The following is a 15,557-nucleotide window of genomic DNA, read 5'->3' on the forward strand; positions in this document are numbered from 1 at the left end:
TCATAAAGATGCAGCAGGCTGAAGGTGAATATTGATCGCAGGGATTATTGAATACGTTCTCTGTATAAATACATGCCTGCCAGCTGGAACATTTAATTACCAGTTGGCAGTTTAGTGGTGGTGAGTTTGTTAGCCTAACGTTAGCTTTTTATTTCTGGCGAATGCCTTAAAGAATCATAAAAGTGGTGTTCAGCGTCATCATCAGCAGTATCTGAAACTTTTTTCACCACAGAGATTATTTTCTGCTATAATCCAAAATCCAATGGAGCAATCTCATTGGCTGTTTGTGGAAGGAGGCAGGACGATGCTAACTTCAGAGTTGGACTACTGAAATACATCAGAGAGCAGTAACTGCATTAACAAGACTTCCTTTAAAAAAAAATTCTTATCTTATTACATCTTATTTGAAGACTTCTGGTAGCTGGACTGACCAAAGCCCTACCAGATTTGGTCCTGTCAAGCCAAAGAATATGTGAATCTGACATGGTCTTTTAACAGACTGTGTTGTTTTATGAAAATATCTATTAATATTTAAAGATCCAGTTGTTGCTGAATTTTAGCCGATCTTATTGATAATCAGATTCTCAGCAGAGCTGGTGGTCGCAGCTGGATGAAAATAAGACCCTCAGATGTTACATGAGCAAGTTGACCTCCTCCCTATCTCCCCCCTGCAGCTGCCCCTCCCCCGTCCTCCCCCTCGGCCCCTCGGTGTCCATCTGGTGACAAATGGCTTTGAGCCAAAAGCCCATCATCAATCATGCCGGGAAGATAAAGGAGGAATATGCATATGAAGGTGTGATGAACTTTGTCATTGTTCATACAGAAAGCAGTCTGACAGTCCCTGAACCTTTCACTGATACTGTGTTTGGAGTTCAGTAAATTTACAGAGAAAGCTTCTCTTCAGGTTGTCAGGATGAAGAGGAGAAAATTGAGGAAGAAGATGGAGGAAGGAGCCTCCAAAACAATGTGGAACATTTTAATTTCTCTATTATATCCCTGACATAGAGAGTGTTAATCTGCAGTACACACAGTTAGAGAATAACTAACAGACACAGGTCCACTGTGTTCATTCAAGGTCCTATTCTGTGGGTCTCATGGTGGTGTCGCAAAATGGCTTGCCCTCAACTCAGCCCCTGAGGCACGTTTGACCAATATGTATGAAAATTGGTCTGCCCATGTATCACGATGAGATGAACAAAAAAGCCTCTTGGACCCATAAACCATCCCAGCCCTATACCCATCCTCCTAGGGAATTTATCGGATCAACTTCAGATTTGATCAGTGTAATCTAAAGACCATCATGGTTAAAAGTTGTACTATTTGTGGCATCAAACAGCGTGTCTGTAGCCTGGTGCCAAATTTTTAAGTCATAACTTCAGTGTTTCACTTCATGTTTGATAAGAGTCCCGCCCTGAACACATCTCTTTGCAAATATTCAGATACAGTCATAGCGCCCCCTGCTGGACACAGGAAATTACATATTTCATACTTTCATGTACTCCTAGCAGGTTGATCGGATCCAGCTGAAATTTGGTCAGAAGACCCTCAAGATGTTGATGATGATAAGCTATGCTGTTGCTGTGGCAATGAGTTGAATGTTGGTGTTAACTTTTCTACAACTGATGGCAGCTTTAGGGGGATAAACATCCTCCCAAATTCATGAAACTCGAAACATTCTCACAAACTGTCTTACTTACAATATGATGTTTCGGTTCTAGACCTTCATCAGGCCATTGGTTCCTGACAATTAGAAGCCGTCTTAAATAAAGAGCGGCTATGAGTCTGCAAACATAATTTCCCTTCTCAATGTTCAATGTGACAGCCTCCAAATCACATCACACAATATATCAAAATCTCTGTACATTGAACAACAATAGTCACATGTTTCTCCAACGGATCAACATTCACTATAGCAAGCAATAGATCCCACAGGCTCCAAGTCTGCACATATTGAGCATTCATGGTTGAACCCACCTGGTACCGAAACGTTTCAAATAAATGTTGTATTTTAAGTTCAACAGAATTGATCTCTTCTACACATTGTTCTTGGTGAAATAATATTCATTATGTTAATTATAAAATTTGTAGGTATCTAAAATCAAAATGGAGCATGGTGCCTGCTTGGTTTATTTTTGTATTCTCTCTAAAACTATATATTGTATATATCATATTGCACATATCACTAAATGTTCTTTAGAGTGGCGTCCTTTTTGCAGCTGGAATATCTGACACAGAAATGTGACTTTTGGTATAATATTCAGTCTTTGTTCTTTGTTATTTGTGGAAATAGTTTCAGTTCATGGACTTTTTATGTCCATACAAACTATAGAGATTTTGTAACAACTGGAAAATTTTGCCTCAATTTTTATTAATTATACAATATTTATTGTTGTATTTATGCAATTTTCACTTTTTCCTGCAATTTTGTTGCTAAAAACACCACAACATGCATGAAAATGTTTTAGAAAAGCTGCTGTGAAATCAGAACAATCCCCAAAAAAACCTGCAAAAGCATGGATGAATCATCTAAAGAGCTACACATAAACATCATATATAACATCACAGTTTTATTATTAAACTATTACAAGGAGTTTGTACTGTTTCAGTTTAATACTGATGCCTCTATATATTTTCATCAAAAAGATTTCTATATAGTTATTATTAAAGTCCCCTTGAAATCAGTAAGACGAGGCAGTAGAAACACTACCAGTGAATGCATTTGTTGACATCTGAAGCTCCCATTCGTTCCTCACACTAAGAGTTAAAAGGTGAGCCACAGGTGTGGGAGTGTTAGAAAGGCTAATCCCAGAAGACGGTAATGTGGAAGTGTCGCAGACCCCATGGGCAACGCCGAAAGAGAGGCTGAGATTTGGAGCTACGGCTTGTAAGGGCTCCTCTCTGAGTGCATTCGAGGCCCTGAGAGTGTTAGAGATACAGAGCCGCCTTTGTTGTATCAGGAATGAGCTTTTGGAGGAAGGCAGAGAGGCCTTTTAAGAGCAGAATCAGAGGGATTTGGCCTTTGAAGAGCAACTGAAGCCAGAAGAACGGCTAGAGATAAGTCTTTGTTGTCGGGGAATCAGCTGCAGGAGCAGAGAGGAGGAGGAGGAGGAGGGATGAAGCCATCGTCAGTGACTGAGGGCTGTTATAACGAGGTGAAAGAGAGAGGGTTTAAAGATGGAGTGAGACCTGAGTGCGGAGGGGGAGAAATGGAGTGAGAAACGAGGGGGGAGTCGACCTGGGCCGACAGATGGCTGTGCTGATCTTCATGGAGTCGAGACTGAGTTGTAATCTGCTGACAGCGCCGACTCTCTACCGTTGACTACCGTCAGCTACCGTCAGCTACCGCCAGCTACTGACATCTATAATCAACTACCATCGACTACCTTCTACTACCATTCTTTTCCATTCTAAATGAAAATAAGCCAATTCTATAAAAGTGACATTGCTTACCTTCAAATACATATATTTTATGAAAAGATTTGTTTTCCTACTTTTACTCATTTACTGTCGGACTTTTCACTTCCTCCCATTGTAAAATGTAAAAAACATTGCTGTTCTTTAGAAAAGCTGCTGTGAAATCAGACATTTTAGGACAAATCCAAAAAAAGCCTGTGAACTCCTGGATGGACCACCAAGAGCTTCACATAAACACTAATGATCACAGTTTTATTATCAAACTATTACAGCAACAGTTTTAACAGTCTCAGTTTCATACTGATGCCTGTATACGGACATTTATAGTTATTCTTAATGTCAGAGGCTGAATCAACACAAAGTTAAGGATCCCGCTAGTGGACAGCTATCAAATAAAGCAATCAGTTTGTTGAACTTGCACCTGCAGGATCCTCTCACAGCCTGCCTACATTAGCGGAGCAAGAGCAGTAAAAGCAATGGAAGCCTATTTCTGCCAATGTGACGGAAAAAAGGATTCTGTAAGTCATTATAATGAGAAACTTAATCATAAAATCATATTATTATCTCATAATAATGACTTAATATTTCTTAATGATGACATAATATCTCTTAATAATGACTTAATATCTCATAAGAATGACTTAATATCTCATAATAATGACATAATATCTCATAATAATGACTTAATATCTCATAAGATTGACTTAATATCTCAAACTAATGACTTAGTAATACAAAGTCATTATTCTGAGACAGTTTCTCACTATAAAGAGTTACAGAATCCTTTTTTATTTACGGCACATTGGCAGGAATGGGCTTCCATAAAAATTGGAGTTCTCAGGGGTCAATCGTGTTGTTAAAGTGGTGCCCTAACAGCGAGCACGCAGCAGCAGAGACTGACTGTAAATCTGCCACTCAAACAGTCACATTACGCTGTCCTCATGTAAAAGTTATGAGTCAATTGAAAGATGGCGATAAAGAGCTGTGGAGGATATTTAACATTCCCCGCACACACTCCCTCCTCTCCCTTTATCCCCCTCTCTCCTCCTCCAGAAGGAAATGGATCAAGGTCAGGACAGCAAAGCAGAAGTAGAAGATTAATTTGCTCTTACCTCTGATAAATTATGAAATTAGCCTGTCAGGGGGAGAAAAACATGATTTGGTGAGTTGTCCCTGAGAGCCCCAGAGGGAATCCCACTGCGAGCTGCTAATGTGATCACATTGCCATGAAATTTATATTTCTGAGAACATTCAGGTTGGAAATTATTATTCCTTTTTCCTGCAGAGCAAAAAAGCAAGTTTTGTCATTTTGTTCTTTTTCCATATCAGAGAAAATTATGTTTTTGCATGCTCGGTGTTTGTTATGGAAATATGGAATATGGTGTGTGTCCTGATAAAACTTCATGTTCAAATCATAAAAGTAAAAAGGTTTCACACTGAAAAAACCCATGAATGAGACATAATAACGGCTGTCTCCTTAACAAACCTTCAGCTTGTTGAATATGAATCAGCGGTCGCTCCCAAAATAAAACATCCTCTGTTTTTCTGAATTAACAACTTCTCGGGCCTCAAGCAAGAAGCAATATGATGAACATCATATAATAATATCAGATTACGTGTTTTATAGTAATCACAGTGATTGGATTATTCTGTGGGCTAAACAAACATTATTGCTCCATTGATTCCAATTAAAACTATATAAACACTCGGATGATACTGTGTGTGTTCAGCAGAGATTAACATAATAATAATCTGAGTCAACCTCTCCAATAAACTCAGTTCATATAATCTCTGCCAGGATTATCTACATGTGTTTACTGCACACGAGTCCTGTAAGAATCTGAAGAAACATGAGGATGGTAATCACAAACTTTGCAGCTGATGATGAGGTCAGGCCAAGTCCAGAACTTATGGATGCGTAATTCATTCACCTGAAAACAAACCTGCTTTTAACGCCTAATTATCTCATACTGTTTTTCTGAATTAATGATTTATCTCATAATTCTGAGATAATTTTTCACATAAAAAAGAAACATTTGAGGAACATAAACACATTAGCTGGATTATAAAATTGGAAGAAATGTTTTTGCTTCATTGATCCGTAATGAAACTATAAAAACCCTTGGATGATACTCTTATCATATGTATCATCAATAGATCAATTACTTCTTTAATTCATTCATTTGCTTTGTTCATTTTTCTACTGATATTTTTTACTGTATTAAGAACATTTTGGTGCATCTGGAGTTAATTTCTCTTATATCTGATAACAGAAAAGAGGGAATCTAAGAGAAGGTTGCTGTGTGAGGTCCATTAAGTGACACAGAACGAGTCCAACACTTTGGAAATATTTGAACTTGCTCTCATTTTAAAGCTGTTTTCAGTCCAGGAAACAAGAAGAACGTAGTGGATTAATATTCATCCTTCATACAAATCAGTCAGTCCAGGAGGTGAAATCAATGTATGGATGGATGAGTAAAATAATAACATGCTTTATTACGTTTCAATTGATCAGGTACAGTTTTACACCTCATTTAGTGGGCTCTATATGTGACTGCAGGACCTCATTTCATTTCAGCCTCTGATAGAAATCACAGTTTTCCCCATGTGGACTGACAGGAGTCCGTCGCTACTTACTGTTGGGGTCGACGTTCTCGCACAGCTCCGTCTTGGCCTCCCCGTTGGGTCTGTCGCTGGCTTTGTGGGAGAGTCGGGATGACATGGTGGCGGCCGTGACGACGGCTTTGAAGGAACGTTTCCTCTTCTGCACGTTGAGCTCCGGGTGGAAGATGATGACGTAGACTTTGGGCATGTAAAGCATCCCGAGGGCCACAGACGCGCTCAGGTTCATGGAGATGGTCAGTGTGGTGGTCTGGATGTACAGCTGAGGAGGAGGAGGACGAAGAGCGATTAGGGACAAAAACACAACCAATAAATGAGAGCGGCTCGTTGCTGGAATGACTTCTTCCTCAGCAAAATATTAAATAAATTTAAAAGAGACATATATATATATTTTGTTAGCTAATGTTAGCAAAACAATAACTAGATAGCTAATGATTAATTGTTATCTAACCACAGATGTAACTGGCTAGGTAACGACTGTATGTAAATTAGCTAGCTAGTTTGTTTTGCTAACATTTGCTATTAGTTGTAACTAGATAGCTAAAAATTAATGTCAATCATTAGCTAGTTGGCTTGTATATTTTTTTGGGGGGGGTCAGTGCTGGAAACACAGTACGATATAATAACTACAGTTCTGGGGTTTCATGAATTACTGATTCCACCCGTTTGGTTTTATGATTTCTTGTGTGATTGAATGTAGGTGAAAACATGTTGTACATTAGACTTATTCAATAAAGGACATTTTATCTTTCAATGCAGAACAATCCCAAAATGTACGGGATGGGTGGCAACCCGGCTGGCGGAAAGCATATCTAAGTACAGGAGAGGAGGAAGTTGACCAACACTCGCTCAACTGTTATTGGAGCACAGAGCAGAAAGGGGCGGGACTAAGGAACGGCCTCAGGAAACACGGCCTGTAAAAACGCCTGGACACAGAACCAAACTCTTGACACTTTTTATGAGCTGGTGAAGGATTGTTTTTTATTATCCGGTGTGTTCTCGACCCTCACCTACAGCGGAGAACAACAGCAGACAGCTGGGGCACGCCATTAATGTTTTATGCGCTGTGTATATTGAGCTTGCATCCCGGAGCCGTGGCCCCGTGAACCCAATAGAGGGCTAATGTCGGCCCGGGATGAATGCATAAAGAGGCTCGGCCACGCTGTAATGGGCTTCCCAGAGCGGGTTTCATAGAGTTCAGCCCCACTGTCTTTATGCGTTATGGTCCTGCTGTCACAGTCTGATGGACGCCGTTTACACTGAGAGTCACAGGCTGAGACTCAGGAGGGAGGAGAGGAGGGAGGATGTGGGAATTAAGAAAGCAGCAGGAGTGTATTTAGATGTGAACAATGTCCGTAGATGTTTTGGTAAATGGAGGAACAAAAAAAAAGGAAAAAGGGACAAAAAAACACAAACCCCCCCACAGAGCGTGAATAACTGCACTGAAGACACGTTTATATTTCACAATGCAGTGTTCTACTGCAACAGGTGGAAAATAACCAGGTACACTACTGAGAACAAACATCAGTGCTGTTAATATTCACATTATTATCAGTTTATAATATAAGAATCTTAGAATATCTCCACATCTCCACTCGCCCTCTACTGTTGTAAATCCACCTGAACCCTGTGAGTCCAGTGCTGGCACAGAGTGGACAGTTTGGGACATTTCCATAAAAACAGAGTTACTTCCTCTAATCAGAGGAGGGCAGCTCGCCTCCCCCAGCCTCCCCCAGCCTCCCAAGCCTCCCCCAGCCAAATGTAAACTGATGGAGACGCATCATTCACAGGAGGTTATGCTAGCTGTTGCTAACCCTCTACTTCGCATATTTATATTGTGCTGCAGTGGTTTCGGACTTTAGACGCTGTAGAAGCACCGGACTGCAATCTTTACCTTGATCCCACACAGACAGCCCCCCCACCCCACCCCACAGACACACAGACACACTGGAGAGTACAGTAGCTTAGCTACAGTACAGCAGCTAGCTCAGCTACAACACAGCTGCTAGCTTAGCTACAGAAAGGTAGCTGACAGAAGCTTTTAGAAACAGGGTGAATGTGGTTCTAGTGACTGTGAAAGCTGACACTGGGAGTCTGACAGTAGTTGCTCATGGCTAGTTAGCTCTGTTAGCTTTGTTAGCTATGTTAGCTCGTTTGGGCTGACTTCCAGCTCGCTGTTGCAGGCGAGGTACATTGATGGAAACAATGTCAGACTGAGGAATGACATGATTATCAGGCTACAGTCCTAATAAGTATATAAACACACAGTGTCTGATATTAATCAGTGTGGTAAGAGACAGACATTACACACAAGCATTCATCTCATTTTGTCTGATCTTGTTTTAATTTGTGAGTCTGTCACTGAACTCTATCTATAGAAGCACATGTAAGTTCACAGTTTTCAGTATGTAACAGAGATGTTCACTGATTACTGAGAGCAAGGCAGCATGGGAGAAAGATAAGGAGAGAGAAAAGTAGAAAATGGAGGAAGATCCATCTGACACAGCAAAGCAGAGGATCAGAGAGGAAAAAGAAACCTTATCTTATTGTTTTTTGTTATCGGACAATAAAGGCTGTGAGGGACTACAGGCAAGGTTAAGTGGATCATTTATCTTCTTAAGTCTTGTGCGAGTTACTGAAGTCCTGGATTCACCAAAAAACACAGACCAGATCTTCTGTTATCTACAATGTCGGCAAATATCTGACATAAAATGAGATCTTTCTTTAAATTCCAACAACAAAAACTTTTAATTAAGTACTGAAGGACAGTTTATGTTCTTTTAAGTTTGTCTATTTTATTTTCCTGTCATTATTTTTTTATTTTACTCTTTTAAATCTATAATCTGTTACATTTATTCAATAAACAGTGTAGAAACTCTAGACTTATGTTCTTATGTTGGGATTAAGAGAAGTCCAGGGAATGAGCAGGTGAGAGCTGCTCCAGCTAAACAACAAGAACACAAATTAAATCAATAATCTATAATTATTAAACAGTGTATAAACTCTAGAAGTCTGTTCTATGTGGAGTTGATTCAATCAATAATCTATAATCAGAAGCTGTCATAGATTGACCTTTTATCTAGTTTGAAGCCACATTTTCACTGCATTAATCAGTGTTTTTAGCAGCTTTAATCAGCGGAGAGGAGACCTTTGTGGAGATCTTACTGTGCGTTTAAAACTTAATTGTGTTGTTTTATATTGCCTTCCGTTTCTTTTATGTCTTATGCAAATCACTTTGCATTCTTATTCTTTATTATTATTTTTATTGTTAAGATGCTGGACAAACAGAATTTGTTTTCTGATGTGTAAATTCTTTTCATTAGTGTGACGTCATGATAGACGATGATCTCTGAATATTTTAAACCCATGTAAAACAGGAAAGTATTTACAGCATATTTGTTGTTTGGTTCTGCAGGATGAAGACTGAGAGAATTATAATGTTTCACAGTGAATGACGTCTGTTACACGCAGAGTGGCAGCAGCAGTTCTGATCCTCTATCATTAATATTTTCCATCCTGACTACTGCTGCAGACAGCATGGCTCTGATAAGAACCATCTCAGTCAGTTCAATTCCAAGAGCACATCTCACGTTAAAGTCCAGAACCAATCGTTATTAATCACTCACAGCTCTGCATCTCCTTCTGGAAATGGATCTGTGGCTGCAAATAAATCAAACACTGAAATAACAGAAACCTGCAGTTCCTCTAACAGCCACTAGAGGCTGGCTCCAGCAGTGAGTCAGTCTCCATAAGGCCCCATATTAAAATGTCAAACTGTACAGCAGAAATAAGCCTTTTACAGCCTTTTGGTCTCTAGAGCCAGTATACCCCTTCATGACAACTGTACATTTATACAACTCACCCCTTTATATGATATTACAGATTAAAGTTATGTATAATTCAGGGCGTGGCCGATTTGAGTGGCAGGTGTGTGCAGTCACACGTGGCTGTTTTCAGTAACTAGGCTTCATTCAGCCTCAGCTCCACCAACGCTCCACCTTGGTGGATGGTCCAGAGTTTCCTCTGCTGAAGGAGACAATAAAGGAAGCAGAGAAGCTCTTTTCCTCAGCAGTTAAAGGATTCAAACAGCTCTGATCACAGCTGACATTGAAATACATCCGGGTCCTTTCACTCAGTTATGAACCTTATTGAGCAAAAAAGATTATATTCGGCCAGACCCAATATTTCAAGCCAGAAATGGATTTGGACCTTTAAAGAATTCGAGTTGTTGGTGTAAAAGCTCCTTTGTGGCTGCATTACAAACAGAAGAACTGATAGAAACAAACCTCAGTAAAACCTCTTTGATCCGACTCCATTCGTTAACCATCGTTAAAGGGTTTCATATCCATTCTCATCTTTTGTGTTTGAAGAGTTCGTGTGTCAAATCGTCTCCGCCAGGAGCCACGGCGTGGGCACAAACAAAGTCCGTTAATTAGACCCCCCTGGGCTCCCTAAACGACAGATAGCATCCAGTGTGGGAGGAGAAAACATGGCCGCTTAGCTCGGTTGCAGCATGCTGGGAAAGTGGGTCAAAGTCGGAGTTTACTCCAGCTCACCAGAGACAAACTTCTGTTTCTATCCAGCATTCAGACACTGTTGTACATCCTGTCACTGCCACAACCGCAGTTATTTGTATCTATCATGTTTTAAAGAGGTCTAATTTGTATCATTCTGCATTTAATTTTTTTCATTTTATATTCAATTTCAAACAGGGTGTAATATTATTTGAAATACACAAATTACACTTATTCATGAAACTGTCCGGAAGCCTTTTCTATCTCCATAATAACAATATAAATCAAGTTATTATTATCATCACACCCACATCCAGCTGAATGTACCCGCAGGAGGAATCTGTGAGGAGCATTTGGTCCCATGTGGAGCCAAACAAACTACAGTAACAACAATTACATAAGAAAACAATATGACAGCAGCGAGATGCATCTGCTCCGCTGGATGTCTGAGAAATAAAGAAAATATAACACAGTAAAGAGACACAAATATTCCTTCCACTGATCTCCTGCAGCCATAGAAACCTCCAGGGAAACTGAATTGATTTTAGATCAGTATTGATAATATATAATACAGGTGGGACAGGAGAAGATATGAATCAGAAAGCAAAGTAAGGACAGAATATAACATCCACATGAAAGAGAAAGCTACGTTAGCTGCACAAGCTAACTAGCTAATGGCAGGTAACATTAGCAGCAGTTAGCTACTTTTAGCAAAAAGTCAATCAGGAAATCACATCGGAAACACCGTCATCAAACTGTCTGCGTAGGCAAAATGATTAGATTTTGATATAAAAACACAAAGAAAGTTTTGTACATTTGTTAGCATACATTGTTAAATAGGTACAATATCATTATTAAAATAATCTTTTTCATTTCACCTGGACTTTAAAAAATACAATGAAGAAGAAATAAAGAGTAAACAAGGGGAATAAGAGTAGTGGAGGAGAAATAAACATTTCTGCTCAGAAGGAGAAAAGCTTTCTGCTTGGGTAGAAGAGAAACCAGATGTGATGAGAAAGAAGAGACAGACAGCTGTTGTGTGACTGAGAGAGAAACAAACAACAGAAGAAGAGAGAACAGTATAGATTTATGGACGTGAACAGTGTAACTTTAACCAGCTGTTTCCTGACTAATATGCACCAACTTTGTCTCCTATAATAATTTTCAGTATGTTTGGTCCCATGTGTTTGTGTCAGAGTTGGTGTCAGAATCAAACAATCACTGTTGCTGTGAGGCTGTGAGGGGTTAATGTTTGGTCAATCAAACATTTAATGAGCGTTTTTATCTCTCATTATTTGTTTAGTTACAACTCTTGCGTGTCCTCCCTTCCTTTGTCCGCCTTGGGGCCGGGTTGGGACAAATGGGGGCTCGTCCAGGACTTGAACCTGAAGCAAGAATCATATCCATAGACCAGTGCTTCACACCCCAGGGGTTGGGGCCCCCCCACACAGAATTCACAGCTGGTCTATTTTCGACGGAAGCCGCAACCCACTCGCATCCCATTGGCAGGAAGTCAGACACAGAAATGTTCAGTTTCCAAAATAAAATACCGTGTGCAGACTAAAATTGCATGCTACATCAACACTGTGGCACCAGATAGGAAATCAATCTAAATCAAAAGGAGATTTGAAGTGGAGAAACACACGTTTTCAGGCAAAATACACAAGTAAACCGGCAGGAAGGGGCTCTGAAGGCGCTTCTGAAACTCTCGGTGGGATCTGAATAAGTGCGGATGACTGAGCTGAACCGTAGCCGGTGGACTTTAGAGCTGCTGCTTCAGACATGTTGAAGCTGCAGCAAGGTGCTTTATTCACGTACTCTTACTGTCCTGTACAGGTTATTGTCTGTTTCAGAGGATGTTGAGGATTATCTGATAAATCTCATGTCGCTCTGGATAAACCAGCATTAGGATATTGGAGCTGCAGCAGAGAGCTTGCATCATTTTATTCTATTATTTTGTAGCTCAGTGAGTCCTGCTGCCGGTTGGAACTTCTGCTGCAACGAGCTCTGCTGGCTTTGCGCATGTTGGATGAATTTACATAAAGGAACCTGCTCACTGACCTAAATACACCCAGCAGATGACTGCTGTAATGCTCCTGTGTACACATGCATGTGTGGGTCAAAGACCACATGAAATATTAGATTTCAGATTCAGATAGCACTTACCCCATTAATGCTCCTCTCCGTCATCTGGAAGAACACATTTTTAATGGTTGAAAAAACTATGTGTACATTTTGTGCTGACTGATAATACTGATTTATTACTCATTATTAGTAATCATTAGTAGTATTTATTCACTGCTGTTACAACTGCATTTCATTTATATAATAGTAACAATAATGGTATTAATATACATTTCATTTCAAAATCAGTGCTGTAGATACAGGGCAGAGGTCTAGACTGTCTATTTGACTCACTTTATATATTAGTATATATAGATAACAATAAATGTATTAATATTAACTTTGCTTTCACAAGTTAAGTCCAATAATTTGACACAAATGCTGTGATTTCTTAAGTTAACATTAATGATATATGTGTTATTTAACAGCTTAAGCTGTAATGCAAACAATTTCATGTTATGTTTCCACGACAGCCGTGCAGCTCTTAATGGTCTCTGAGTGTTGTCCCTGATGGGTAATAAGTTCCTGTGTGTCCCTGAAGGTAGAGGTTGTCCCTGCAGGCTCTCGCCGATATAACGACTGTCCCTGTGAAAAGCTTATTGGCCACCCCCCCAGGACCTCTGCGCGCCCCCCCCCCAGCTGATTAATTATTATTAAAGTCTAATTAATGTCCCTGAGGACATTATGGTACCTGCGTTTGAATTTATTGCAGACATTTAAGATACTCACAGTGAATATTTGTCTCTAATGGCTCCACTCTTTTATTCTTCTGGCACATAATATACAGACCATAGATCAGGTCAAGGGCAGATAGGAGATAAAACTCAGAAATATAAAAAGCGGCAGAACTTCTTTATGATAAAGTGTGTATGAGAATAAGAGATATTCCTCTGCGTCACTTAAACCCAGTCCAGAAAACACAGATTATGTAACGTTATTGGTAGTGATGGCGACGGTATGGCTGCTAAAGAAGACTGAATGTGCAGAAAGTGAGACAAACTGTTATTTTATGAGTTATAATCCTGGGCGTCGGCCAACAGTGACAAACACTGAACGCTGTAAAATAACTGACAATCATATTTAGAATAACGTTACTATCTGCAATGTTCCTATATTTTATTTGGACCATTAGTGCCATGCTAACAACTAGCTCGCCGTTTACAGATCACCCATCAGCCAACACCACGAAGCAACCAACACCAGACCCACAATGCACAGCCAAGACACAGCCAGTCGGACAAGCCCAGTTTAGCTTAGCTACAGTTAGCTAGCTATGATGTCCCTGCCTTGCATCGCTCTTGGCTAGTAGAAGGCTACCATTAGCTTTGTATCGTTACATCATTTATTGTTGGCTAAAATCAACACTGTTTGTCAGAATACATAAGTTAGTATTATGGATCATGTTAGCTGCAGAAACTTTTAGTTAGATTGAAACTGCTGATATGGATCATTGTTAACGTTTAGTCTCCACTACAGAAACACTAGCTAACTACTAGTCTGATATGGTTGACTGATGGTATTAGTTTGATTAATGCTTTAATAATGTGTGTATAGATTACCGATCAGGATCATTATCAGCTAATAGGACATAGGTTCTAACAGCAGTCTGCTGTAAATTGTCAAAAGGAGTCTAGACCTGCTCTATTTGAAAAGTGTCCCGAGATAACTTCTGTTATGAATTGGCGCTATACAAATAAAACTGAATTGAATTGAATGCTTTGGCTGCCTGTTTTTCCTTATTAAACATTATTAAGGGCCTAAACTGCGAGTTTTGAGTCCTAAACAAGTCATAATGTGATTGTTTTGTTTTGTAGATTTGTTGTGCAATTGTACATGGATTTGTTTGTTAACTGACAGATATCTTGTATAATTATGGAAAAATGCTGAATAAATGTTTTCTATCAGTATATAAGCATTGGTTAACTGTCAAAATACAGTTTTTATCAGTGAAAAGAGCAATATTTTCATTTTTATTTTAATGATATAAAATGACTGTAAGTAGTAGTAGTGTAAAGAGGAGAAAGTTGTGACTGAGGGATGAGTGATAGCGAGGGAAAGGAGGAGGTGAAAGGATGACAGCTCTGATAAAGGGAAAGAAAGGTTGTGAGAGAGCGAGAGAGAAAAGGTTGAGCGGTACGAGACAAAGACCAAACAGGTACGGTGGATGATGGATGAACGGAGGAATGTGCGAGGAGTGAAAGAACGACAGAAAGAAAGAAAGAAAGAAAGTAAAGTGTAGGTTGGGAGGTTTTTAAGAGGTTTCGGACAGAAACAGAAGATTGATGGTTGAAGTCACAGAATGTCGTTTATGATAAAAAGGATGTCTGAGAGAAACGGAGAGAGATGGATGAGAGGAGGGATGGAGGTGTAAAGGTTAAAGAATAAGTTGAACACAAAGAAAAGAAATAAAGAAAGGATGATTAGAGTCCATCAGGCTTCACTTTGTCCTTAATAAGTGAATTCATTTCATTGACAGTCCCTTTATTACACTTTCTATTGACCAGCCTGTCCGTCATACAACGTATTATTATTATCACACACACAATAGACCTATAGCTAGTGTTTAGTTCATTTCTGTGAGAGAAGTACATTGTCTAATAGAGCGCTACAACATTAAGTATTAATTCTGACTGTTAGAAATAATAAAAATACAGACATAGATAAAAAGTACCCTAAATAGGAAATAATCTTCTCACAATTCATCCAAATCTCTCATTTTAAACTAATGTCCTGCAGTTACTGAGGTCACTGTTGGGTTAGTGTACAGGTTTAAATATAATATGAGAGAGGGGAACCAGACCCCCAGAAACCTGCATGATGTGAATATGGGAGGCTAAAAGAGGAGCGCTGTGGCTCCGATAAAGCTGACTCACAGTGTGTGTA

At 39.5% G+C, this 15,557-nt stretch overlaps 1 protein-coding gene and 1 pseudogene across 2 annotated transcripts in view; one reads left to right on the top strand and one right to left on the bottom strand.

The window, feature by feature from the left end:
• Nucleotides 1-15,557, top strand: part of LOC127372007 (nuclear factor 7, ovary-like) — a 423,840-nt pseudogene that overhangs the window by 105,645 nt on the left and 302,638 nt on the right.
• The window catches only part of LOC127371986 (metabotropic glutamate receptor 7), a 231,587-nt gene that overhangs the window by 3,534 nt on the left and 212,496 nt on the right, over nucleotides 1-15,557 (bottom strand). Inside the window, exons 9-10 of one of the 2 annotated variants that reach the window (XM_051415292.1) lie at nucleotides 6,052-6,298; nucleotides 4,527-4,549 (exon numbers count right to left, since the gene is read on the bottom strand). In XM_051415292.1, coding sequence (XP_051271252.1) covers nucleotides 4,545-4,549; nucleotides 6,052-6,298 — 252 coding nt within the window. In that variant the 3' untranslated portion in view covers nucleotides 4,527-4,544. The remainder of the gene's footprint in view (nucleotides 1-4,526; nucleotides 4,550-6,051; nucleotides 6,299-15,557) is intronic. The other variant, XM_051415291.1, reaches the window with a different exon arrangement.

This window comes from Dicentrarchus labrax, unplaced genomic scaffold, assembly GCF_905237075.1.
Source record: "Dicentrarchus labrax unplaced genomic scaffold, dlabrax2021, whole genome shotgun sequence".
NCBI classification, from domain to species: Eukaryota; Metazoa; Chordata; class Actinopteri; family Moronidae; genus Dicentrarchus; species Dicentrarchus labrax.